This window comes from Erythrolamprus reginae, chromosome 10, assembly GCF_031021105.1.
Source record: "Erythrolamprus reginae isolate rEryReg1 chromosome 10, rEryReg1.hap1, whole genome shotgun sequence".
NCBI classification, from domain to species: domain Eukaryota; kingdom Metazoa; phylum Chordata; class Lepidosauria; order Squamata; family Dipsadidae; genus Erythrolamprus; species Erythrolamprus reginae.
Window position 1 is genome coordinate 44,703,511 of NC_091959.1, and position 26,438 is coordinate 44,729,948.

A 26,438-nucleotide genomic window follows, 5' to 3' on the forward strand; every position below is an offset into this window, starting at 1 on the left:
GGGAGACAACCTAGAAATAAAGGGGGGATTTCCTGGTAGTGAGGATAATTACTTAGTGGGATGGCTTCCTCCTAGACATTGTGGGTGCTCCAACACTGGAGGTTTTTAAGAAGAACCTGGACATCCCTTTGTCAGGGATGGTAGAGGTTCTCCTGGTTGGGTGGGGGGTTGTACTAGAGCAGTGTTTTTCAACCAGTGTGCCGTGGCACACTAGTGTGCCGCGAGACATGGTCAGGTGTGCTGCGAAGAATGAAGCTCAGGTTCCGGTCTCACAACTTTTTGCTGAGAGAGAGAGAGAAAGAAAGCAAGAGAGAGCAAGAAAGCAAGAGAGATAGGAAGAGAAAGAAAGAAAAAAGAGAGAGAGAGAGAAAGAAAAAAGAGAAAGAGAGAGAAAACAAGAGTGAGAGAGAAAGAAAGAAAGAGAAACAGAGAAAAAGCGAGAAAGAAAGCAAGAAAGAAAGAGAGAGAGAGGAAGGGAGAGAGAGAGAGAGAAATGAGCAAAAAGGGGAGGAAAAAAGTGAAATGAGAAAATGATTGAGACAGAGAATGAGAGGAAAGAGAGAGAAACAAAAGAGAGAGAGAAGTGACTCTTGATTTAAAGCATATGATGAAAAGCACCCAAAGAATAAGAGAGAAACCCCTCCCAGTCCTCACCTGTTTTTGGAAATGGTTCAAGAGTGTGTATACACACACACACACACACACACAAGGGGGAAGGAGACAGGGATGGAAAAAGAGAGGAGAGTGTCTTAGGGTGTCATTTTGTGTCATTTGGGTTGGTGGTGTGCCCCAGGATTTTGTAAATGTAAAAAATGTGCCGTGGGTCAAAAAAGGTTGAAAATCACTGGACTAGAGGACCTCCAAGGTCTCTTCCAGCCATATGATTCTCTGTTCTATAGAAACACAGATTTTTCACCTTTAAAAATAAGGAAAGCTGTGCCAGGAAGATCATCAAACCAATGTTCCCGGTTCCTCTTGGCCTGAAAAAGAAAGGAAGCAAACCTCAGTCAGCTTTGGTTCACTTTCATGGCTGGGCTAGAGGATCTTAAGATGCCTTCTCCCCTCCAGGATTCCTTCCTTCCTTCCTCCCCTCCCTCCTTCCCTCTCTCCCTCCCTCCTCTCTCCTTCCTCTATTACTTCCTTTATTCCTCCTTCCCTTCCTCCTTCCCTCCTTCCTCCCTTCCTCTCTCCCTCCCTCTTTCCTTCCCTTATTTCTTCCTTCATTTCTTCTTCCCCCCTCAATTCCTCCTTCCATTCCTTCTTCCCTCCTCTTCCTCCTTCCTTCCTTCCCTCCCTCCTTCCCTCTCTCCCTCCCTCCTCTCTCCTTCCTCTATTACTTCCTTTATTCCTCCCTTCCTCCTTCCTCCCTTCCTCTCTCCCTCCCTCTTTCCTTCCCTTATTTCTTCCTTCATTTCTTCTTCCCCCCTCAATTCCTCCTTCCATTTTTTCTTCCCTCCTCTTCCTCCTTCCTTCCTCCCTTCCCTCCCTTCCCTCCCTCACTACTCTCTTCTTCCTTTATTTCTTCCTTTATTCATCCCTCCCTTCCTCCTTCCCTCCTTCCTCCCTCCCTCTTTCCTTCCCTTATTTCTTTCTTCATTTCTTCTTCCTCCCTCAATTCCTCCTTCCATTCCTTCTTCCCTCCTCTTCCTCCATTCCTTCCTTCCATCCATCGTTCGTCTCTCCCACCCTTTCCTTCCCTTATTTCTTTCTCCATTCCTCCCTCCCTTTCCTTTGTTCCTCTCTCCCATCCCTTCCTTTCCTTCCCTCCTTCCTTCTTTCCTCCCTCCTGCCCCTCCTCTTCCTCCCCACCATTATGTCTTCCTTCGCTACCCCCTCGCTCTCTCCCTCCCTTTCCTTCCTCTCTCCCCTCCCTCCCTCCATCCATCCATCCATATTCCCAATGATTGTTATCCACAGGGCATCCCTTTCGTTCTTCCCCATTCTCCCCTCCCATCCAGCACCCCTAAACCAAAGACACCCAAAACAACCCCAGTTTTGGACAGCTTACCTTCCATTTCAAACCAACCACTTCGTAGAAACTGTACATATCTTTCAAACTGAAAGAGACAAAAGTTGTGTGTTTGTGTGTGCCTTTTCTACCCGTGTCCCGAACTCCGGCTCAAACCCTTCTTCAGATTTTGACAACCGGATTCCCAAAAGCCAACCCCCATTTCAAGAGTTATGGGCTCAGTCCCAGATTTAAAATAAAAGTCTGAACAAAAGTTGGCAGCACACACGTCACACGAGTGGTAGCTAAGAGAGGGCTAAAAATAAGGATGTCCGTATGACTAGATTTGCTGATGAGGGCTTGCAAAAAACGGGAAGCAAATTTTCAAGCAAAGTTTATGTTCCTTTTATAAGAACACTAGTACCTGGATATCTGTGCTTCGATTTGAAATTATGTGATCAGGCTTGATAAATTGACATATAAAGCTTGAACATTTATGTAGAATGTGTAACTCCTTAGCATCAGAGCATGTTAATATAATATAAGGCAACTGGCAGTTGGAACAGAGTTCTTTTCAGGTGGGGAGGGCAAGTAGAATGTCTACACTCCCAGCCCAAAGGCCGGATGAATCACGCACTGGCCATGCCCACACCTGGTTTAGCAAAGGGGTAGCATCAGAGTGTGTTAATATAAAGCAACTGGCAGTTGGAACAGAGTTCTTTTCAGCTGGGGAGGGGGAGTAGAATGTCTGAACTCCCAGCCTGCAGGCTGGATGAGTCACATGCCTAAGCCCAATTTAGCAAAGGAATAGCATCACAGCATGTTAATATAAGGCAACTGGCAGTTGGAACAGAGTTCTTTTCATGTGGGGAGGGGGAGTATACCTGACCAAAGGGCTGTTGCTTTGACTCAGTGCTTTGAAAGTCAGGTAACGGTCTCGGACGCTCATCCGAGGTGCATAGAAGTGCATCAGGCCATCAAACTGCTTGAAAGCAATCCCCGAGGGTCTCTATAGAGACAAAAGAAGGAAGTTACACAGAGGAGGTACAGAGGACAGGCTACTAACGGTAGTCCTCAACTTACAACAGTTCATGGTTCAAAATTACAATGGCATTGGAAAAAAAGTAATTTATGACCTCCGAGGTCCCTTCCAACTCTGTTAATCTAATATCTAATACCCCACCTTTTATCCTGGGGACACCTTTTCCCCTCATCCAGGACCACCTACCTGTTTGCTAACCAGCAGGCGATAGGCGTGTTGGACAGCCGCCCGCTTGTGAAGCAACAGTGACCGGAATTTCATTTTTTCAATGTCACTGAACGTGTCAAAGACGACAGCCAGGAGCTACGGGAGCAAGAAAGAGTGATGCAAAAATCAAGGATAACCTCGAACTGACAGCCAGGAAGTTCAAAAATCAGGTTAGAAGGTGTTCCGACCAAGGCATTTCGAAACTATGAAGCAGATTCCTTTTGCTGCAAAACCCCCTTTTTTATTAAGTTACTATGCATTCTTCTCATTCACTTCCAACAAAGTCTTTCAAGGTTTGAATTTGCAGTCACAGATCTTATCTGGCTTGGAGGGCTACAAAACCTGGTAAGGATTTTCTGGGAGTCGTGAACCCATTAAGCGAGCTAACTGTCTCCTACAAACACTCCCCTTTCGCTCCTCTTTTATTCCTTGCTAGCTGTACCCGGCCACGCGTTGTTGAGGCTCAGGAGTGGAAGACCCAGAGTTAAATGAGGAGAGAGATCGTAGCAAAAGGCCGTAGATTCTACTTACCAAATTCATAATGAAATACAATTCGATGGAGAGATACACAATGAAAAAGACACAGGACCAGGGGTTTCGGGAATAAGAAGGCATCATCACATCAGGAAAGCTGGTTCCCAAAGAAAGAGAGATGGAAAAGAGAACAACTTGGAATTAAGGAGAAACCTCCTAACAGTGGGGACATTCCTATTCTATTCCTATTTTTTCTTCTCTTCTCCCGACTACTGCAATGCTCTCTACATGGGGCTACCTTTGAAAAGTGTTCGGAAACTTCAGATCGTGCAGAATGCAGCTGCAAGAGCAAAAATGCCCATGTAACACCAACACTCCGCAGTCTGCATTGGTTGCCGATCAGTTTCCGGTCACAATTCAAAGTGTTGGTCATCACCTATAAAGCCCTTCATGGCACCGGACCAGGGTATCTACGAGACCGCCTTCTGCCGCACGAATCCCAGCGACCGGTTAGGTCCCACAGAGTCAGCCTCCTCCGGGTCCCGTCAACAGAACAATGTCGTTTGGCGGGGCCCAGGGGAAAAGCCTTCTCTGTGGCGGCCCCAGCCCTCTGGAACCAACTCCCCCCCGGAGATTAGGATTGCCCCCACCCTCCTTGCCTTTCGTAAGCTCCTTAAGACCCACCTCTGCCGTCAGGCATGGGGGAACTGAGATATTCTTTCCCCCTAGGCCTTTACAATTCATGTATGGTATGTTTGTATGGATGGATGTTTGGTTTTACAATAAGGGTTTTTTCGTTGTTTTAGTATTGGATTTACATGCTGTTTTTTGTTACTGTTGTTAGCCGCCCCGAGTCTACGGAGAGGGGCGGCAGGCAAATCCAATAAATAAAATAAAATAAATAAATAAATAAATGAAATATTCCTCTATTCTATTCTGTTCTGTTCTTTTCTATTCCATTCCAATTACTCTATTCTATTCTATTCTGCATTCTTATTCTATTCCATTCCATTCCTATTCTATTCGCATTTTCTATTCTATTGTACCCTATCCTATTCTATCCTCTTCCTGTTCTATTCTATATACAAAATTATGCATATCCCCACATATATTATGCATTCACGTGATTCTACCTGTGGATGAAGCCTATGTGTATGCAGGGGGGGTTGGACTAGAAGACCTTCAAGGTCCCTTGCAACTCTGCTATTCTGATTCAGGAGAGAGGACTTCATCCACCCTCTTTTAAATAAAAACGCTTTTAATACGAGCTGCCGGAATAGTAACCTGACTAGTTTTCCTCTGCCCTCCCACCATCACCACCTCTACTGCGGCTCCTCAAGATCCCAAGACTTACTTGGCGGTCGTGAGAAGAACGAAAAGGTTCACCAGGCTGCTCTCCAAAGTGTTGAAATACTGCAAAAGAACAAAAAGGCAACAAGATGAAAGGGATGGGTGGAAGGTGAGACAGTTGCTGCCGAATTGCCCAGTTTAGAAGAATTTTGTGGCCTGAAATGATAGCATTTATAGCAATAGCATTTAGACTTATATACTTCTTCATAGTGCTTTTACATCCCTCTGTCAACCTTGTGCCAGGGGTGAGATTCGAACTGCTGAACTACAGCTAGCAGCTAGCTGAAGTAGCCTGCAGTGCTGCACTCTAACCACCGCGCCACCCCAGCTCGCTCCCTCCCTCCCTTCCTTCCTCTCCTTCTGTCTCTTTGTCTCTCTCTCTCTCCTTTCTTTTATTTATTTATTTATTTATTTATTTTTCCTTCCTTCCTTCCTCTCCTTCTGTCTCTTTGTCTCTCTCTCCTTTCTTTTATTTCTTTTAGTTATTTATTTATTTATTTATTTTTCCTTCCTTCCTTCCTTCCTTCTTTCCTTCCTTCCTTGCCTTCTGTATCTTTGTCTCTCTCTCTCCTTTCATTTGTTTGTTTTTTGTTTATTTATTTATTTATTCATTCATTTTTCCTTTCTTCCCTCCTTCCTTCTTTCCTTTCCTTCTGTCTTTCTCTCTCTCTCTCTCCTTTCTTTTATTTTTTTTTTATTTTTTATTTATTTATTTATTTTTCCTTCCTTCCTTCCTTCCCTTCTGTCTCTTTGTCTCTCTCTCTCCTTTCATTTGTTTGTTTATTTATTTATTTATTCATTCATTTTTCCTTCCTTCCCTCCTTCCTTCCTTCCTTGCAACAGCAATAGCACATAGACTTCTATACCATGTCCTTGTACTTTTACAGCCCTCTCTAAGCGCTTTACAGAATCAGATTGTTGCCCCCAACAACCTGGGTCCTCCTTTGACCCACCTGGGAAGGATGGAAGGCTGAGTCAACCTAGAGCCGATGGCGAGATTTGAACTGCTGAACTACAGCTAGCAATTAGCTGAAGTAGCCTGCAGGGCGGCACTCTAACCACTGCACCACCCAGGATCTCAAATATCTCTCAGTTTCTTGTCTTAAAAGTTTTCCTTGCTTCGGGAAGAAGCAATGAAACAAAACCTCCTGGTTATAACTTTGCTGGCTAAGCATGTCACAAGCTTGCCATGGGTTCCTTTTTTGCAAAATAATGCCAAAAAGAGTGGGGGGAGGGGTTGGGGAGGAGGTTTTTTAAAAAAATTATCTAATTTCCATATATATATATATACAGTATATGCATACGCCTTAAAACATATCAAAAATAGGCATGATTATGTTTTATCCAATCTATCACGAATCAAAAATATCCTATTTTTGCATCTATTTTATGCTCTTTATCAGCCTCTTTTTTCTTCATTTCTTTACACTCCTGTTAGCTTTCTATGAAATTTATGTTTTTAAGTAATCTTCTTCCCTTCACTTAGCAGAGCATTATCATAGCAGAATTGTGCAATGCAATGTATATTGGGCACATAAAAACACTGACTCCAATATAAGCTACTGTATATGGTTCTGCTGTTGAATTGTTATTTGTGAAAATGTATAACTCCCCACCCTCTATTTTCATCTTCTCCTGCCTACTTTTCTCCTTCTCTCCCACTTCCTACTTCCCTCCACTCTCTCTCTCCTCTCTTCCCTTTCTACATTCTCTTTCTCCCCCTTAAGCTTTTCCTGAGTGACGCTAATAATAATTCATCTTGTATTTAACACTGATAACATAGTCCCATACATTTTAAAATTAAAACTCATTGTTTTTTATATCATACCCATACATATCTGCAGAATGCAGCTGCGAGAGCTATCATGGGCTTTCCTAAATATGCCCATGTTACTCCAACACTCCGCAGTCTGCATTGGTTGCCGATCGGTTTCTGGTCACAATTCAAAGTGTTGGTTCTGACCTACAAAGCCCTTCATGGCATCGGACCACAATATCTCCAAGACCGCCTTCTGCCGCACGAATCTCAGTGACCAGTTAGGTCCCACAGAGTTGGCCTTCTCCGGGTCCCATCGACTAAACAATGTCGTTTGGTGGGACCCAGGGGAAGAGCCTTCTCTATGGCGGCCCCGACCCTATGGAACCAACTCCGCCCAGATATCAGAGTTGCCCCCACCCTCCTTGCCTTTCGTAAGCTCTTAAAAACCCACCTCTGTCATCAGGCATGGGGGAATTGAAATATTCCCTTCCCCTAGGCTTATAAAATTTATGTATGGTATGACTGTATGTATGACTGATCTCTTAAATTGGGGGTTTTAGATTTTTTTAATATTAGATTTGTTTACGTTGTCTTTTTACTGTTGTTAGCCGCCCCGAGTCTGCGGAGAGGGACGGCATACAAATCAAATCAAATCAATCAATCAATCAATCAATCAAATAAATAAATAAATAAATAATAGAATAAAATAAAATAAAATAAAATAAAATAAATAAAAGACCTCTTTATTCTAGGTATATATTGTTAATCCAATGCTGCTTCCTCAAAAATCTAATTTGGTCACCTGGGTTTACTAGCGTTTATTCTCCATTTTCTTCCCTTTTAATCATTCTTTTTTTAAAAAAAACAATTGAAATTATGTTTATTTTTCTCTTAAAGTCAAAGATACTTACATAAAGAAAAGTTTTTAGAAAATTGAATATTTTGATTGTTCTGATTTGATGCTATGAACCTTTTTGTATAGACACTGCCTCTTAAAAATAAAGATAAAAGGCAAGAAAATATATTTTACTAGTTATAGTTTCCATTTTCTATTTCAAGAATAGAAGCAGGGGAAAAGTAAATTGGAAGTAAATTGAAAATTGAAGCAGTAATTAGCAACAGTAGTTCATAAATTTTCATTTGCGTAAAAATGAGATATCTGGGGCTTTATATATACACAGACCCTTAAAATACAATTTGAAGTAAAAACATCTTACTATTAGTTTTTCAAAGTCCTACATTTCTTTATTTTAAAAGAGGGAAGGAAATGGGAGCCAAATTGAGAACCACAATTGCTTGACACAACAGCTAATCTAGAACTACATGTTTGGCGCTGGGATTGACTGAACCTTCAACAAGTTGTTTAAAAGTTTCCCCTATTAAGATTTGTAATCCTCCCAAAAACGGTCAAGACTGCTAGAATTTATGGTTTACTCACAGGGTCCGATTTGTTTGGAGAGAACAGATAAAATCCTAGGAGAAACAGAGAAGAAAGAACGGAGAAAGATGAAAGAAATTGCATCTATAAAGTGTTTACCAAAAAAGAAGAATATTTGTAGCTCAGGGTTGTTTTCATGTCACAAGTCTTAAAGTTGCAAGTTTGGAGAACCCTGATCTAATACAAATTATGATCTAAGACAAATTATTAGGCACAGCCAACACTTTCCACATTTCATATTACTTGCTCTCTGAAACCCGAGTCTAAAGAGAGGGCGGCATACAAATCTAATAAATTATTATTGTTGTTGTTGTTGTTGTTGTTGTTGTTATTATTATTATTATTATTATTATTATTATTATTATTATTATAAGAAATAGGATAAAAATTTGTAAGAAATAGGATAAAATAGACCAGAAAGATAGATAGATAGATAGATAGATAGATAGAGAGAGAGAGAGAGAGAGAGAGAGAGAGATAGAAATAGAGAGAGAGAGAGATGATAGATATATATAGACAGATAGAGATAGAGATAGATAGATAGAGAGAGAGAGAGAGAGAGACAGAGAGACAGAGATAGATAGATAGATAGATAGATAGATAGAGATAGATGATAGATAGATATAGATAGATAGATGATAGATAGATGATAGATAGATATAGATAGACAGATAGAGAGAGAGAGAGAGAGAGACAGAAATAGATAGATAGATAGATAGATAGAGATAGATAGATAGATAAAGAGAGAGACAGATAGAAATAGATAGATAGATAGAGATACAGACAGACAGACGATAGATAGCTGATAGAGAGACAGACAGACAGACATGTAGAGATGCAGAGATAGATATAGATACACATATAGAAGGAATAGATATAGAAAAGAATGATAAATATTTACAGTATATGTATATGAAATTTTATGGACTGATCTTAAGCCATAATTGAGACAGGAACTAAGATTCCTAACATTATGTGTTTGTATATTATGCCGTGTTTTTGTGTGTATTAAATAAAAAAGAAGAGTTAAAAAAAATTCATACCCAAAATTGCAAAGATGACCATGAAGAACAGCAAAAGGAGGAGAATATCAATGAAGGGAGGCAAAGATTGGAAAATTTGACGCAGATTTCTGGAAAACATAAAACAGAACAAAAATTGTAACAGCAGCTCTTTGAAAGAAAAGCCTTTCTCCATGTCGATTATAATTCCATGCCTTAAAAACACCCAGTGAGATGCCAAAACAGTAACACTCCACCATTGTTTAAAGTTCCCCTGGGTTAAACTTGCAAACAAATTCATTTTAGAATGAATTCTTGGACCAAGAAACTTGACTAGACCATTTAAAAAAAAAGGGGGGGGGAATTATCTTGACAAAAGTGGCAGGACACTTTGTAAAAGGGGGCAAAACTCACTTAGCAAAATGGCGGCGGAAACATCAGCCGCCATTTTGATCGTACGACAAAAGACGACCTGATTTGCTTAAGAAACCCCCAACGCACCAGCCTGGTTAGAAACAACCTGTTACCTTCTCACCGCTCCACAATAACGGCAATCCACCAGGAAGATGCACCGCAAAGCTCGGGTGATGCGAAGATGGGATGTCTGACGCACCAACACCACGACCGCTTCGACAAACTGCAGGAAGAGGACGCAGGTCTGCAGGGAGAGAAGATGATAAGGGAAAGGCATTGGGTGTGGTGGACTGCAGCCTGGATTCCCAGCATGGAGGGAAGGAGGGGCTGCATTCCAGGGGATCCTCCAGAGGGGGCGGAGCTTAAATACACCGCTCCAAAAAAAAAAATAAAGGGAACACTTAAACAACAGAATATAACTCCAAGTAAATCAAATTTCTGTGAAATGAAACGGTCCACTTAGGAAGCAACATTGATAAAGGGAATGAAGCATACATAAGAGTGAATGGACAAAGAATACAGAGTATTAAAATATTAAACGGCACCAAGCAGGGATGTCCTTTATCTCCAAAATTATTTGTAATAGAAATATAGAGATCGTAGCTAATAGGATAAGACAAGATAACACCTGGGCAGGATATAGAATAGGGGAATTAGAAATGAAAATACAGTGATCCCCCGATCATTGCGAGGGTTCCGTTCCAGGACCCCCCGTAATGAGCGGGTTTTCGCGAAGTAGCGCTGCGGAAGTAAAAACACCATCTGCGCATGTGCAGATGGTGTTTTTACTTCCGCCGCAGCAGCGAGGCTTCTCCGCTGACTCCTGGCGAACTTCCCCGCTTTAGGAGTCAGCGGAGAAGCGGCGCACCTGTTTTAAAACGATCGGAGCCGGCCTGGGGGGGCTTTCCAGCAACCCCCGAGCCCGGGTTGGGGGCTCGGGGGTTGCTGGAAAGCCCCCTCAGGCCGGCTCCGATCGTTTTAAAAAAGGTGTGCGGCTTCTCCGCTGAGTCCTGGCGAACTTCCCCGCTTTAGGAGTCAGCGGAGAAGCCACGCACCTGTTTTAAAACGATCGGAGCCGGCTCGGGGGGGCTTTCCAGCAACCCCCGAGCGGCCCGAGCGAACGGCGTGGGCGGGCGAAGGGCGGTTGAGCCGCGGGCGCGCAGGCGGCGGACAAGCCGTTCGCTCGGGTCGCTTCCCGGCTGAGTACTCAGCCGGGAAGCGGCCCGAGCGAACGGCGTGGGCGGGCGAAGGGCGGGTGCGGCAGCAGCGAGGAGTTTGCGTGGGCGGTGGGGAAACTCCTCGCTGATGCCCGCCGCTCGCCCTCCCGCCAGCAAGAGGGGGAAGACCCAGGGAAGCCGCCCAGCAGCTGATCTGCCCGGCGCCATCTACGCATGCATGCCCATAGAAAAAAGGGCACGCATGTGCAGATGGTGTTTTGACTTCCGGGTTGAAAAATCGCAAATTAGCCTGTTCGCAATGGTCGGGAACGCAATAACCGGGGGATCACTGTAAATTTATTTGCAGATGATGCAATTATATTGACCCAGACCCCGATGGAGATGATTAAAGGTATAACAAATATTTTACAAGAGTTTAAACAGGAATCGGGACTGTCGGTTAATATGGAAAAAAACAGAGATTATGTGTTTACATACAGGTCCGAGAGAGCAGATAGAAATCAGGAAAGAATCAGGGTTGAAATGAGGACTTAAAAAAATAAAATATTTGGGAATTTGGTGATTGAAAAGCCCAGTGAAAATCGAGGAGATGATTTATAGAATGAAGCAATTCTCAAGTGGACACAGGAAGCCCTCAACTTACAAACATCCTTTAGGGGCTGTTCCAACGACACTGAAAAACAGTGAATTATGACCATTTGAAAATGAAATTCAATGCTGAAAAAAGTGTAGTGCATATACTACATGTAGGAAAGAAAAACAAAATGCACAGGTAGAGTATATGTGGTACCTTGCTCAACAGTAGTAACCATGAGAGGGATCTTGGAGTCCTAATGGACAACCATTTAAATAGAAGCCAGCTGTGTGCAGCAGCTGCCAAAAAAGCCAACACAATTCTAGGCTGCATTAACAGAGGGATGGAATCAAGATCACGTGAAATGTTAATATCACTTTATAAGGCCTTGGTAAGGCCACACTTGGAATAATGCATTAGGTTTTGGTCACCACGATGCAAAAAGGATGTTGAGACTCTAGAAAAAGTGCAGAGAAGAGCGACAAAGATGATTAGGGGACTGGAGGCTGAAACATATGAAGAACGGTTGCAGGAACTGGGCATGGCTAGTTTGATGAAAAGAAGGCCCAGGGGAGACATGTTAGAAGTCTTCCAATATCTCAGGGGCTTCCACAAAGAAGGAGTCAAGCTATTCTCCAAAATACCTGAGGGCAGGACAAGAAGCAATGGGTGAAAACTAACCAAGGAGAGAAGCAACTTAGAACTTGTTGTGGTTAGCTCTGGCCCAGCTCCTGCCTCAAGGAATGTGCAGGTGGATGTGGGGGAGACATCCACATGCCGCAGGCCTGTTTTGCTCCCGATGGAATCTGCCGATGAAGCCTCCTCTGACCAGGGCAGCATGGGTGACAAGGAAGAGGGGAGTTTGACAGACAGCCCAGGAGGAGATCAATCATCTGTATCATCTTTGGATTCTGAACAAGAATTAATGACACATCCACGCATGTGTAGAGTGATGCATAGAAGACAACAACTAAAGGATTATTACAAGAGAAAATGAGGCCAACTGTGTTTGGGTGGGGCTCCAGTAATTAGGGCTGCTGCTATAAATAGCAGCGTGTGGGTTTGGCTGTTGTGGAAGAGTATCTGATCGCAGTTCTTCAGGAATCATGTGTTGTTGTTTTCTGGACTTTGTTGATTTTTTCACGCCTTTGAAACCAAAGCAGAGCAACGTCTGTATGTGTGTGTGTGTCTCACTTCGTTGGAAGAAGAAGGGATGTGAAGTTTCTTCACAGCTGCTAGCTAAGTACTTAATGACTGCTTAAAGGAAATTGTACAGACTATCCGGTTGTTTGGGGACGAGTGCTCTTTGCAATACCAAAAGAGTGCTTAGTTAATTTTGAATTTTGTGATAAAGAACATTGTTTTGACTTTTCAAATGTGTGTGTGTCTGATATTTGCACCCTTGAATTTTCAGGAGGCTCCTACCAGAGAGCCCAGCAGAACAGAACTAAGGAGGAATTTTGTGACAGTTAGAATAATTAATCAGTGGAACAACTTGCCTCTAGAACTTGTGAATGCTCCAACACTGGAAGTTTTTAAGAAGTTGTTGGATAACCATTTGTCTGAAGTAGTGTAGGGTTTCCTGCTTAAGCAGGGGATTGGGCTATTGAGTAAGGTACCACATATACTGTACCTGTGCATTTTGTTTCCAGGTAAAAGCACCTGCCATGTTCTTGCTAGGTAGGTAAGGCCTTACCTTGACCATGGTCCTCTTGTGCCGGATGTAGGTATGGAAGCCCAGCCACCTTAATTTCATAGAAAGCTCAAACAACACAACCGTCAAGGCAAACAGCTCCAAGGTGGCATGGACCTGAAACAAGGTGGGGAAAAGTGAGAGGTGAGGATCCATGTTCCTTAGCTCATTTGTAAAAAACCAAACAGCTCCTGGTTTGAGAAGGGGGTTGGACTAGAAGATCTCAAGTGGGCCCTTCCAGCCCTAGAATTCCAGGTTCTACATCAGGGGCTCTCCAAACTTAAAGGCAACTTTAAGACCTGGAACAACTCCTTCCCACCACCTTGTCCTAGGTCTTACTCGTGTAGTAGGCTGTATGGCTCTTACCCTTCCCATCTTTCACATTTCTTTATTTTTTTAAAAGTATATTTTTAGTATTTTTTAGTATATCTGGCCGAGTGCGAAGTATGCTTGTTGTTGAAAGGGAATGACTGATTTTAATGCTCCAGTGTTTTTAGAGTAGTTAATTATATTAATTGGATTTTAGACTTGATATTGTATGGTGTTGTGGTTAGCTCTGGCCCAGCTCCTGCCCCAAGGATTGTGGATGTGGGGGAGACATCCACATGCTGCAGGCCTGTTTTGCTCCCAGTGGAATCTGATGCTGAAGGCTCCTCTGACCAAGAAGACATGAGTGACAGCGAGGAGGAGAGTGTGGCAGACAGCTCAGAAGGAGATCTCAATTCTCTGGCTCCTCCTTAGATTCGGAACAAGAGTTAATGATACAGCCACGCATGCGGAGAGCGATGCATAGGCAGCAACAACTGAGAGATTCTTATCAAAGAAAATGAGGCCACCTGTGGTTGGGTGGGGCTGTGGTAATTAGTGAGGCTGCTATAAATAGCAGCCTGTGGGTTTGGCCATTGTGGAGGATTATCTGATCGTTGTGTTTCGTGCCTGCCTTGCTGACTTCGACCTTTGTGTGCTGATTTTTCCCCGCTTTGAAACTAAACCAGAGCAAAGTGTGTTTCACTTTGTGAAAGAAGAAGGACTGTGAATTGCCTCACAGCTGCAAGCTAAGTATCTCAGAACTGATAAAGGACTTGTACAAATTACCAGTTTGTTTGGAGACGAGTGCTCTTTGCTATACCAAAAGAGTGCTTCGTTTATTTGCATTTTCAGTATATAGAACATTGTTTTGAATTTTCAAACGTGTGTGTGTGTCTAAAATTGTGTCTGTGCATTTTCGGGAGGATTCTACCAGAGAGCTCGACAGAACAGTATACTGTTTTTATTATGTTGTGAGCTCCCCGAGTCCTCGGAGAGGGGGGGGCATACAAATCAAATCAATCAATCAATCAATAATAAATAAAGAAATAGTTTTTTTCCTCCACCTTAAAAACATACATACATAACAACACATATATGCTCAATAACTAAAAATATATTTGTAAGTCTCTTACGTAAAAATTAATAAAACATCTTTAATCACATTTCAAATCCTCACTAATATCTGTCTTAAAAAACCCCACCCACTTAAAAAAAGTATATATACTGCTCAAAAAAAATAAATAAAGCGAACACTTAACAGAATATAACTCCAAGTAAATCAAACTTCTGTGAAATTGAACTATCCACTTTGGAAGCAACACTGATTGACAATCAATTTCATTGTGTTGTCAGCACATTCAACTTTGTACAGAACAAAGTATTCAATGAGAATATTTCATTCATTCAGATCTAGGATGTGTTCTTTGAGGGTTTCCTTTATTTTTTTGAGCAGTGTATAAAAAGCTGAAATATAGTTTCAGTAATATGATTTGAGAGAGCCCAGTTGACAAAAAGAGAAAAGGAGGCAACATTAGATAAATTTGTGATACATAATTCAAATGTAAACCTGAATAGGTTTATTTACATTTGAATTATTAGTCACATATTTATCTAATGTTGCCTCCTTTTCTGTTTTCGTCAACCGGATTCTCTTGAACTTAAGACTTCAGAAAATGATTACTAGAATTGAAAAATGAAGAAAAACTGTTTAGTCTGTCGTTTTTTAGATTAGTATTAGTTACTGAAACCATCTTTCACATTTCTCATCTACTTATCTTTCCTACTATCTTCTGTTGGTATCTTGTGATTTATCACTTTTTGTTTGTCTCTTGGGAGGAACAATTGTAACTATGATTGTTTATCTGTGACCTTCGTGGTTTGTATGTATGTACACTGCGAGGTTAGGGCATCGGAGATAAAATTCCCTGGGTGTCCAATCACGCTTGGCCGATAAAGAATTCAATTCAATTCCAAGAATTTCCCAAACTGGGGGAGGAATTCCTGGGAGCTTAAGTCCACAAGTCTTAAAAGTGGCCTGGTTTGGAGAACCCTGATCTACACGACAATCCAACCTACGAAAAACCACAAACAACCCAACATCATTTCAGCTAAGTGGGTGATAAAAAGTTATTTGATTGCCTATCCCGCTGTCTCCAAGAGGTTGGAAATGCTTTTCTTTGGGTCTGGGGAGGAAGCCCCACTTATTAGAAATTAGAATTTTTTTTTATTGGCCAAGTGTGAATGGACACACAAGGAATTTGTCTCTGGTGCATATTATTATTATTATTATTATTATTATTATTATTATTATTATTATTTATTAGATTTGTATGCCGCCCCTCTCCGAAGACGGCTCACAACAGTAATAAGAAACAGTGCAACAATGGGACAAATCTAATAATAAAATATATATAAAACCCCCAACAATTAAAAACCATACAGCACATACATACCAAACATGAAATATAAAAAGTCTGGGGGAGATGTCTTAGTTCCCCCATGCCTGGCGATACAGGTGGGTCTTGAGTAACTTGCGAAGTCAAGGAGGGTGGGAGTTGGTTCCAGAGGGCCGGGGCCACCACAGAGAAGGCTCTTCCCCTGGGGCCTGCCAAATGATATTGTTTGGTCGACAGGACCCGGAGAAGGCCAACTCTGTGGGACCTTATCGGCCGCTGGGATTCGTGCGATAGAAGGCGGTTCCGGAGGTATATGCTCTCAGTGTACATACAAGATACAATTGTCAAGAGTCACAATGTCGTTTGGCGGGACCCAGGAGAAGAGCCTTCTCTGTGGCGGCCCTGATCCTCTGGAACCAGCTCCCCCCAGATATCAGAGTTGCCCCCACCCTCCTTGCCTTTCGCAAGCTCCTTAAAATCTACGTCTGTCGTCAGGCATGGGGGAATTGAAATTTTCCCTTCCCCCTAGGCTTATAGAATTTATATATGGTATGCTTGTATGTATGATTGCTTCTTTAAATTGGGGTTTTTAAGATTATTTTTAATATTAGATTTGTTCACATTGTCTTTTTATTGTTGTTAGCCGCCCCGAGTCTTCGGAGAGGGGCGGCATACAAATCTAATAAATACAATACAATACATACACAAGGTACAACATTTAATGATAGTCACAGGGTACAAATAAGCAATCAGATCATGGAATGGAATTGAATAGAATAGAATTAAAATAGAGTGAAGTGGAATGGAATCGAATAGAATAGAATAGAAATTTTTATTGGCCAAGCGTGAATGGACACACAAGGAATTTGTCTTTGGTACAGATGCACATAAAAGTTTACATAAAAGAAAAGATACGTTCGTCAAGAATTATAAGGTACAACACTTACATATAAGCAATCGAATCATGCTAGGAAACAATCAATATAAATCGTAAGGATACAAGCAACAAGTTACAGTCATACAGTCATAAATGGGAGGAGAAGGGAGATAAGAAAGATGAGAAGACTAATAGTAATAGTAATGTAGCCTTAGTGAATAGTTAGACAGAGGTGACGGGATTATTTGCTTAGCAGAGTGAGGGCAATCAGGGAAAAAACTTTGTGTCTAGTTGTCTTGGTGTGCAGTGCTCTATAGCAGTGTTTCCCAACCTTTTTTGAGCCACGGCACATTATTCACATTTACAAAATCCTGGGGAACATTGAGCTCCGGACGTGTTGCTAGACGCGTACATGCTGGCGTTGCGCTGGGCATGGGTGTGGGGCTGGAGCCTCCGTCCCGGCCCAGCCAGCAGGCAAGGGCCAGCCACGCAATGCCAGCATGTACGACGTACAGCAACATGTCCAGCCGCCGCCGTCGGTGCCTCTGTCCTGGAGTTCTGGCTCGAAGCCAACCACCCTGCCGCCGCCCCACGGCTACTGCCCGGTGCCGCTGCTGCCGCCGCCCTCCCACCAGGCCCCAAAGCTCACTTGCTGCCGCCGCCAGGGAAGCTCCAGCCGGGCAGGGCGCTGCAGCTGCCGGAAAATTTGGAAGGCGCAAAAAAGGAAGCTCAGCTTCCGGTCTCACAACTTTTTGCTCTTCGCACTCTCAGCAAAAAGTTGCGAGACCAGAAGCTGAGCTTCCTTCTTCGCGGCACACTAGTGTGCCATGGCACACTGGTTGGGAAACACTGCTCTATAGTGTCATTTTTAGGGTAGGAGTTGAAACAATTTATGTCAAGGATGTGAAATGTCTGTAAATATTTTCACGACGCTCATGTGTCTTGTTCCCAGTCCCCTTCTCCCTCCCCTTTCCCAGGAACCACATACGTAAATGCCGAGGCGGAATATGGAGACAGCGGGGGCTTCGCAGAGCGACAGCAACAACAGCAACAATGCCGTGCTTAGCTCCATCAGATAGAAGAAGTGGTTGTGGACAAAGAGGTAGGAAGCCAGGGTTTTGGGATCCTTCGGATGAGTGACAAATTTATCGTTGTTCTCACCTTCCTGGAATGTTTAAGAAGAAAAAAAACCCACATTATTATTGGCACATTATTATTGTCTCCGTTTTCACTGACTTACAGTTACGGCTTTCCAGACTCTTCGCAGACAGTGCAATTCTACTCCAAGGATTTTAGCAGAGAAATAACAGTTGGCTAGCATAACATGGCCGGAACCTCAAACATCAACTGACTCCCATACAAAACTCTGCCCCAAATTTCCCAACTGCCAGCCTTAAATACCTATGGAGAGTTGTCCACAATTCCCTAGAGCAGGGGTAGGCAAAGTTGGCTCTTCTATTACTTCTATGACTTCCCAGGGAAGGCGAGACCCTCTTAATGTTAAAACCATGATGGAGGCACTTGAGCGAGAGATATTTGTGTCCCTGGAGACTTGTCAAGCTCCCAGACCTCATGAAGTAAAGTGAGGTCCGTCAACTGCAGTGCTTCTTAATTATTTCCCCCCAGAAAGAAGCAATTCCTGAGCCAATCATGCTAGCTCAGGAATTCTAGGAGCTGAAGTCCACATGTCACAGAAGGGTCAACTTTGCCTATCCCTGCCTTAGAGTTAACAAACTACAGACTATTTCCTTTTCCCATACAAATATTCTTGTCTTTTTCTTAGTCTTCTAAAGCGAACATCTAACAAAGGCTTATGGTCCTCCTCCTCCTCCTCCTCCTCCAAGTCAGACCCTATTGTCATTGGCATAACTGCCACCTCTGGTGGTCCTTTGGGTCCATCCAGGTCTATTTCTCCATCACTCTCGCTCTCTGCCTCAGCTGGCAAAACCACTGGCCCAGGGTACCAAGATGGGCCTGGCTCATCCTTCTCAGGATATATCATTACCAGAGTTGGTCGAGGACCACTCACAACACTAAGCGAGACAATTGTTAAAAGAGTTATGCCTCATTTTTAACGACTTCTCCAGCCAGAGTTGGTGGGTTGTGCGAACCTCCAACTCCCAGAATGCTCAGCGCCTGTTCTTCAGGCTGGGGGATTCCGGTACCCTACACCCACCCTCCCATTTTCCTCCCCTTCATTTCCGCCCACCCCAAACCGTAACGTAAAAAAATGCCACCCACCTGTAGATAAATTGCAGCTTCCTGATAATTCATTTCCCAAGTTCGTCTTCCACGATCCCACGTAGAATGTCCTTCTCCAGTCGCTGGGCTGGACATTTCACGAACCTCGTCATAATTGATGCCATCTGGATGGAAGAAGCAGAGAGGAAAGTTGTAGAGTAGACAACTCCCTTTTGGGCTTCTTCGTTCTTAAGACCTTCCCCTTCCCAGGGAAGGCAAGACCCTCTTAATGTTAAAACCATGATGGAGGCGTTTGAGCGAGAGATATTTGTGTCCCTAGAGACTTGTCAAGCTCCCAGACTTCATGAAGTAAAGTGAGGCCCGTCAACTGCAGTGCTTCTTAATTATTTCCCCCCAGGAAGAAGTAAACATTTTGCGCCCCCCCCCCCCAACTCTCCACTGGGATGATTGTTTAAATATTAAGCACATTTTTGCTGAAAAAACTCAAGCGACTTGATTGGGGTGTAATGTGTTTAAGTGACACCTTAATATATTTGTTTTCATGCTGTCCACTGCCAACATTTTTAGACATAGTAAACATACCAGTCTTTCCTCGCCTCCCACCGTAGTCACAGTGAAGTCAAGCGCTTCGTCATATTTCCTCGTCTTACCTTTCAGGAGACTTACATTTGTCTCACGATCTCCGTCTCTCTCCTCCTTTCTTTTCATCCCTGTTAAATATTTTTCCATGGTATCTCTTATGGGTTTGTTATCTGCACTTCATTTCTCCTGCTCTGTGCTGTGTGCTATTGCTCGGTGCAAAAAAAAACCCCTACTCCCTGCGGCAAAAAAAAAAAAAAAGCACATTCCCCAGGCTCATCCCCCCCCCCCCCCCCAGTATTGCTCCATGTCCCCCTCCAATGTTATGAAGGGGAGTTCTGTTTATGTTGAATGCAACCAAGTACAGGGGTTGGACAAAAAGATGGAAACACCTTGCAGCTATTCCGTGGAATCCAGATTTGTGAAGCTCCCTTCGAACAGTTTTTGTAGAAACCGGGTTCTGTACGTGTCTATTGAGCTCTGCAGTGATTTTAGGAGCTGCGGTCTTGCGATCCGCTCTGACCATTCGCTTTAGAGTCCGACGGTCTCTCTCAGACAATTTCGACTTTTGACCAGACCTGTGCTTGGCTGAGGACGTTTTCCCTTCTCTTTCGAAAGCAGTCTTGACTTTTGGGACATGACCTCTTGGAACGCCAAACATTCGGGCACTTTCTGTTACACTAGCGCCTGCCATTCGAGCACCAACAATTTGGCCTCTTTGAAAGTCTGAGAGGTCTACCATTTCTATAAGGTTATAACCAATTTTCTTAAATTTCTGTTAAGAAAAAGGTAGTTTAAAAAAACATATCAAATAAAAGAATTAAAAAAATATTAAAATATGTCAAGTTTTGATTCAGTTGAACATGTTCAAACATTATGATGCCAAAAAGTCTAGTGTTTCCATTTTTTGGTCCACCCCCTGTAGATATTGAGCCTTGGTGGCGCAGTGGTTAGAGTGCAGTACTGCACTCGGCTTCTGCTGACTGCTAGCTGTAGTTCGCCAGTTCAAATCTCACCAGGCTCACGGTTGACTCAGCCTTCTATGCTTTCGTGCAGAATGCAGCTGCGAGAGCAATCATGGGCGTTCCCAAATATGCCCATGTTACACCAACACTCTGCAATCTGCATTGGTTGCTGATCAGTTTCCAGTCACAATTCAAAGTGTTGGTTATGACTTATAAAGCCCTTCATGGCACTGGACCAGATTATCTCAGGGACTGCCTTCTACCGCACGAATCCCAGCGACCAGTTAGGTCCCACAGAGTGGGTCTTCTCCGGGTCCCGTCAACCAAACAATGCTGCTTGGCAGGACTCAGGGGAAGAGCCTTCTCTGTGGCGGCCCCAGCCCTCTGGAACCAACTCCCCCCAGAGATTAGAATTGCCCCCACCCTCCTTGCCTTTCTTAAGCTACTTAAAACCCACCTCTGCCACCAAGCATGGGGGAATTGAGATACTCTTTCCCCCTAGGCCCTTACAATTTTATGCATGGTATGTCTGTATGTATGTTTGGTTTTTATAATAATGGGTTTTTAATTGTTCTTAGTATTGGATTATTATTGTATGCTGTCTTGTTATTGCTGTTAGCCGCCCCGAATCCAATAAATAAAATAAATAAATAAATAAAATAAAGTAGGCTGGTTTTATTTATTTTATTTATTTATTTATTAAATTTGTATGCCGCCCCTCTCCGCAGACCCGGGTCTGCACAAAAGGAACAGAGCTCGCTTCCGAGAGGCGCACCACCGTTTCGTCTGGTTGCTCTGGGAACAGATGGTAGATCACGCACACCGCATCCTAAAAGCCAGCATTAAAACCCTGGAAAGCTGACAACCCACGCATACGAAAACAACCGAAAACTTTCCAGCAGGCGTCTGGTCGCTTCTACCCTTGCCGGAGCTGACTCAGAAATAACAGCAGAACAAATGTTGGGAACAACAACACGAGGGGGCGCGGGGGGAAATTAGAATATCACAGCTTCCAGGAACTGGGATCTAGCAAGGATTCATTAACCTCCACTTCATGATGCTCTCAAGTTTTGGCTTTTTAATATTTGCTGAGCTTCCGGAATATGGAGAGGAGAGAGAGGGGCCGGGATTAAGTTTAAGTTTATGGGTTTATATGCTGCCTCTCTCGAGGATTCAGGGTGGCTTACAACAAATATAAAAGACAATATACAGTGGTACCTCTACTTAAGAACGCCTCTACTTACAAACTTTTCTAGATAAGAACCGGGTGTTCAAGATTTTTTTGCCTCTTCTCAAGAACCATTTCCCACTTACAAACCCGAGCGCCCAAAACTGTAACCGGAAAAGGTGGGGAGAAGCCTCCGTGGAGCCTCTCTAGGAGTCTCATGGGAGGAAACAGGGCCGGAAAAGGCAGGGAGAAGCCTCCGTGGGGCCTCTCTAGGAATCTCCTGGGAGGAAGCAGTGCCTCCACCCTCCCTGTGGTTTCCCCAATTGCACGCATTATTTGCTTTTACATTGATTCCTATGGGAAAAAATGCACCACAAAGGCCCCACAGAGGCTTCTCCCCACCTTTTCCGGCCGTTTCCTCCGAGGAGATTCCTAGAGAGGCCCCAAGGAGGCTTCTCCCTGCCTTTTCCGGCCCTGTTTCCTCCCAGGAGATTCCTAGAGAGGCCCCACGGAGGCTTCTTCCTGCCTTTTCCGGTTACAGTTTGGGAGGCTCAGGTTTCTAAGTGGAAAATGGTTCTTGAGAAGAGGCAAAAAAATCTTGAACACCCGGTTCTTATCTAGAAAAGTTCGTAAGTAGAGACATTCATAGGTAGAGATACCAATGTACAGTATTGGCAACTTCAAGACGTCTGGACTTCAACTCCCAGGATTCCACAAACAGCATGGCCGCTGGGGATTTCTGGGAGTTGAAGTCCAGACCTCTTGAAGTTGCTATGTTTGATAAACAAAACCATCCAATCCCAGCTGAGAATAAATGAATGTTTTCTTGAATGACTTTTTTATTTGGGGGATTTTAACTGTTTTTACTCCTTGTCTTTTGTAAATTACTCAAGACCCATCTATACCTCCAGGCATGGGGGAGTTGAGACACCTTTCCCCCAGGCTTTTTTTATATTTATGTTTGGGTATGTATATGTTGCTTGCTTTTTAAAATATGATAGGGTTTCATGTGCTTTTTAATATTAGATTTGTTTTCGCTGGAATATTGTTTTTATTATTGTTGTGAGCCGCCCCGAGTCTTCGGAGAGGGGCGGCATACAAATCTAATAAACTGAATTGAATAGAATTTCATTTGCTGTTCGCCGACCAGATTCTGCAAGGAGTGGGGCAGCTTATAAATTTAATAAATTAAACTTAAATTAAACACTGAGCTAGACCAAGCTGGCTTTGCGAATTCACTACCCAGAGGCAAAAAAACAGACGTATTTTTCCTCAGTGTGTGGGGTGTTTGCAGGAACAGATGCAGAGTTCGGCCTTTTCTTATTTCTTCGTTTATATTTTTCTGCCTTCTGGTTCTGAATCACTCCATCCTCCTCTTCGTTCAGGGAGAATCTCTTTCCAGAGACTGAAGGTGAACGAAGGAATCAAATCGGGATATATGTGTGTGTTATATATATACTGCTCAAAAAAAATAAAGGGAACACTCAAAGAACACATCCTAGATCTGAATGAATGAAATATGAAAGTCCTTCTCCGGGTCCTGTCAACTAAACAATGTCGGTTGGCGGGCCCCAGGGGAAGAGCCTTCTTTGTGGCGGCACCGACTCTCTGGAACCAACTCCCCCCAGAGATTAGAACTGCCCCTACTCTTCCTGCCTTCCGTAAACTCCTTAAAACCCACCTTTGCCGTCAGGCATGGGGGAATTGAAACACCTCCCCCGGGCATGTTCAATTTATACATGGTATGCTTGTGTGTGTGTCTGTTAGTATATGGGGTTCTTTTAAATCTTTAAATATTTTAATGTTATTTGGATTATTTATGATTTGTTCTATCTTGTTGTGAGCCGCCCCGAGTCTTCGGAGAGGGGCGGCATACAAATCTAAATAAATAAATAAATATTCACATTGAATATTTCATTTGCACAACTGTTCCATTTGCACAACAGCAGGTGAAACTGATTGTCAAAAACCGTTGCCATAAATAATACGTTTGAATCAGAATACCATAGAGCTGGGAGGGTCTTTTTTTTTTTTTAAAAAAATATCTACAGTTCCATATAAACATCAATATATGTATATATTCTCTGCCTTACAAGGCAGAAGCTACAGGATCAAATCCCAGTAAGGGTAGGGCTAGCTGATGAGGCCAGAACAAGGCCAAAATAGTGCTATCCTCGTCTCCCTTAATTAAAAAAAAAGTTAGCAAAAACATGTGATACATACATACATACAATATCTCCGGGATCGCCTTCTGCCGCACGAATCCCAGCGACCGGTTAGGTCCCACAGAGTTGGCCTTCTCCGGGTCCCGTCGACTAAGCAATGTCGTTTGGCGGGACCCAGGAGAAGAGCCTTATCTGTGGCGGCCCCGACCCTCTGGAACCAGCTCCCCCCCAGATATCAGAGTTGCCCCCACCCTCCTTGCCTTTCGCAAGCTCCTTAAAACCCACCTCTGTCGTCAGGCATGGGGGAATTGAAATTTCCCTTCCCCCTAGGTTTATAGAATTTATACAGTACATGGTATGCTTGTATGTATGAGTGGTTCTTTAAATTGGGGGTTTTTAGATTGTTTTAATATTAGATTTGTTTACATTGTCTTTTTATATTGTTGTTAGCCGCCCCGAGTCTTCGGAGAGGGGCGGCATACAAATCTAATAAATACAAATACAAATTCATACATACATATATATGTCACATTTTTGCGGAATTTGAAAATTAAGGGAGACTAGGATAGATCTATTTCAGCCTTATTTTCGCCTCATCAGCTAGCCATGCCCTCACTGGGACTTGAACTTGCAACCTTAGGCTACAGTATCCAATGTTTCTTTTCTTCCTGCTTCTCTCTCTCTCTCCTTCTCCTCTATCTATCCTTCTTACCCTGTCTCTCCCCCTTCCTCTCTGCTCTTTCCCTTCTCTCCTTCCTTTCTCCTTCCTCTTTCTCCTGCTAAACCCTTTAGCTGGAAGGGACCTTGAAGGTCTTCTAGTCCAACCCACTATACCCTCGCTTCTTCTTTGTGCCAGGCCCTCCACTACTGGAAGAACTGCTATCATGTCACCCCTAATTCTTCTCTTCCTTCCATAGGGGCTAAACATCATTCGTTCTCCCCCCCCCCCCCCCCAAACAACTCTCTGGATTAAACTGTCTGTTACTCCTGCAGTTTCCAAAGTGCAATTTTGCAAAGTGAAGACCCCGCCTTAGAATGCAATCCACCCCTGGCCAACTTGGTTCTCCCATCCCTTGTCCAAGCCGGCTGAGGCTGCTGGGAATTGGAGTCCAATAGCCCCAGATTCTCTCTCTCTCTCTCTGCCTCCCTCTCTCTCTCTCTCTCCCTTCCTCTCTCTCTCTTTCTGTCCCTCTCCCCCTTTCTCTTTCTCTTTCTCTTTCTCTTTCTCTCTTTCTCTTCCTCTCCCTCCCTCTCTCTCCCCCTCTCCTTCCCTCTTTCTTTCTCTCTTTCTCTCTCCCCCTTTCTTTCTCTCTCTACTTCCCTCTCTTTCTCCCATTTCTCTCTCTTTCTCTCTCTCCTTCTCTCTCTAGCTCTTTCTCTCCCCCTTTTCTCTTTCTCTCTCCCCCTCCCTCTTTCTCTCTCGCCCTTTCTCTCTCTCCCCCTATTTCTTTCTCTCTCTCTATCTATCTCTTTCTCTATCTATCTATCTCTTTCTCTCCCCCTTTCCTTCTCTCTCTCTTTCTCAATCTATTGCTTTCTCTCTTTCTTTCTCTCTCTCTCTCTTTCCCCCCTTTCTCTCTCTCTCTTTCTCTATCTATCACTTTCTCTCTCTCCTTCTCTCTTTCTCTAGGTCTCTTTCTCTCCCCCCCTTTTCTCTTTCTCTCTCTCTCTCTAGCTCTTTCTCTCTCACCCTTCTCTTTCTCTATCTGTCTCTCTCCCTCCCTCCTCACTTCAGCTTCCTAAAGTGAGACTCCCCCCCCCTACGCAGGCGAAGCAACCCGGAAGGCTGTTGTCGGGACCCCCCCACCCTCTTTTCCTCTCTCTTTCTCTGAAGCCCCCTCCCCACCCGCAAGAAGCAATTGAAGCGCCTCTCAACTCCGCATCCCAATGAGAGAGAGAGAGAGAGACAGAGAAAGGAGAGGCAGCAAAAGTTTGGGCTTACTTTCGTTGGGGACCCCCTCGGGCTCGACCCTCCGGTTCCTGCCGTCTTCTAAGGTCAGGATCAGGGGGACGTCGTCCTCTTCCAGGCACCCGGCCATGGCTGTGCCTGCAGGGGCTTTTCCTCCCCACCCCTTTGCAATCGGTGGGATCAAAGCGGCGTTCCCATGATCTCGGCCCAACACGCGTGTCGTGCAGAAAACAAAAAGTCCCGGGTCGTTTGCAAAAGAAGCAATGCAACGCAATGCAACCGGTCAAAGGGCTCCCTCCCGTTGTCGGGCCTCCGCCGCTCTCCTTTCCGACGACTTAGGAAGGGGAGAGTCCAGCCAGGAGGACGAGGAGGAGGAGGAGGAAGCAGCCCGACACGAGTCCAAAGGAGGCGGGGAAGGAGGCAGCGCATAAATAGAGCGTGAGAACCTCTCCCTTCCCTCCCTCTTCCTCCCCCCCCCCCTTTTTTTTTCCAACCCAGCCTTTTAAACCAGTGTTTCCCAACCTTGGCAACTTGAAGATATTTGGACTTTAACTCCCAGAATTCCCCAGCCAGCATTCGCTGGCTGGGGGATTCTGGGAGTTGAAGTCCAAATATCTCCAAGTTGCCAAGGTTGGGAAACACTGAACCGTGGCTTGCAAATCTACCCTGCTTGGTTCAAAAATTCTTCTAGGGCTTGCAGAGGTCATTAAAAAAAAGTTTTCTTCTTTTTTTCTCCTTTTGCAATATGTGTTCCAGCTTTACTCGTTTGTTTTGACTTGTTTGTTTATTT

The 26,438-nt window shown here is 43.8% G+C and overlaps 1 protein-coding gene across 3 annotated transcripts in view; it reads right to left on the reverse strand.

Moving 5' to 3' along the window:
- TPCN1 (two pore segment channel 1) overlaps window positions 1-26,128 on the reverse strand; it is a 43,142-nt gene extending 17,014 nt beyond the window's left edge. For all 3 annotated transcript variants that reach the window (XR_011560014.1, XM_070763093.1, XM_070763092.1), the window contains exons 1-13: window positions 25,682-26,128; window positions 18,902-19,026; window positions 17,649-17,825; window positions 13,082-13,195; window positions 9,747-9,877; window positions 9,262-9,350; window positions 8,219-8,253; window positions 5,026-5,084; window positions 3,729-3,828; window positions 3,177-3,293; window positions 2,833-2,957; window positions 2,009-2,057; window positions 917-980 (exon numbers count right to left, since the gene is read on the reverse strand). Coding sequence is in view for 2 of the 3 variants with exons in the window: in XM_070763093.1 (XP_070619194.1) it covers window positions 917-980; window positions 2,009-2,057; window positions 2,833-2,957; window positions 3,177-3,293; window positions 3,729-3,828; window positions 5,026-5,084; window positions 8,219-8,253; window positions 9,262-9,350; window positions 9,747-9,877; window positions 13,082-13,195; window positions 17,649-17,825; window positions 18,902-19,026; window positions 25,682-25,778 (1,282 nt within the window). In the remaining variant the exon portion in view is untranslated. The remainder of the gene's footprint in view (window positions 1-916; window positions 981-2,008; window positions 2,058-2,832; window positions 2,958-3,176; window positions 3,294-3,728; window positions 3,829-5,025; window positions 5,085-8,218; window positions 8,254-9,261; window positions 9,351-9,746; window positions 9,878-13,081; window positions 13,196-17,648; window positions 17,826-18,901; window positions 19,027-25,681) is intronic.
- Between the last annotated feature and the right edge of the window lie 310 nt (window positions 26,129-26,438).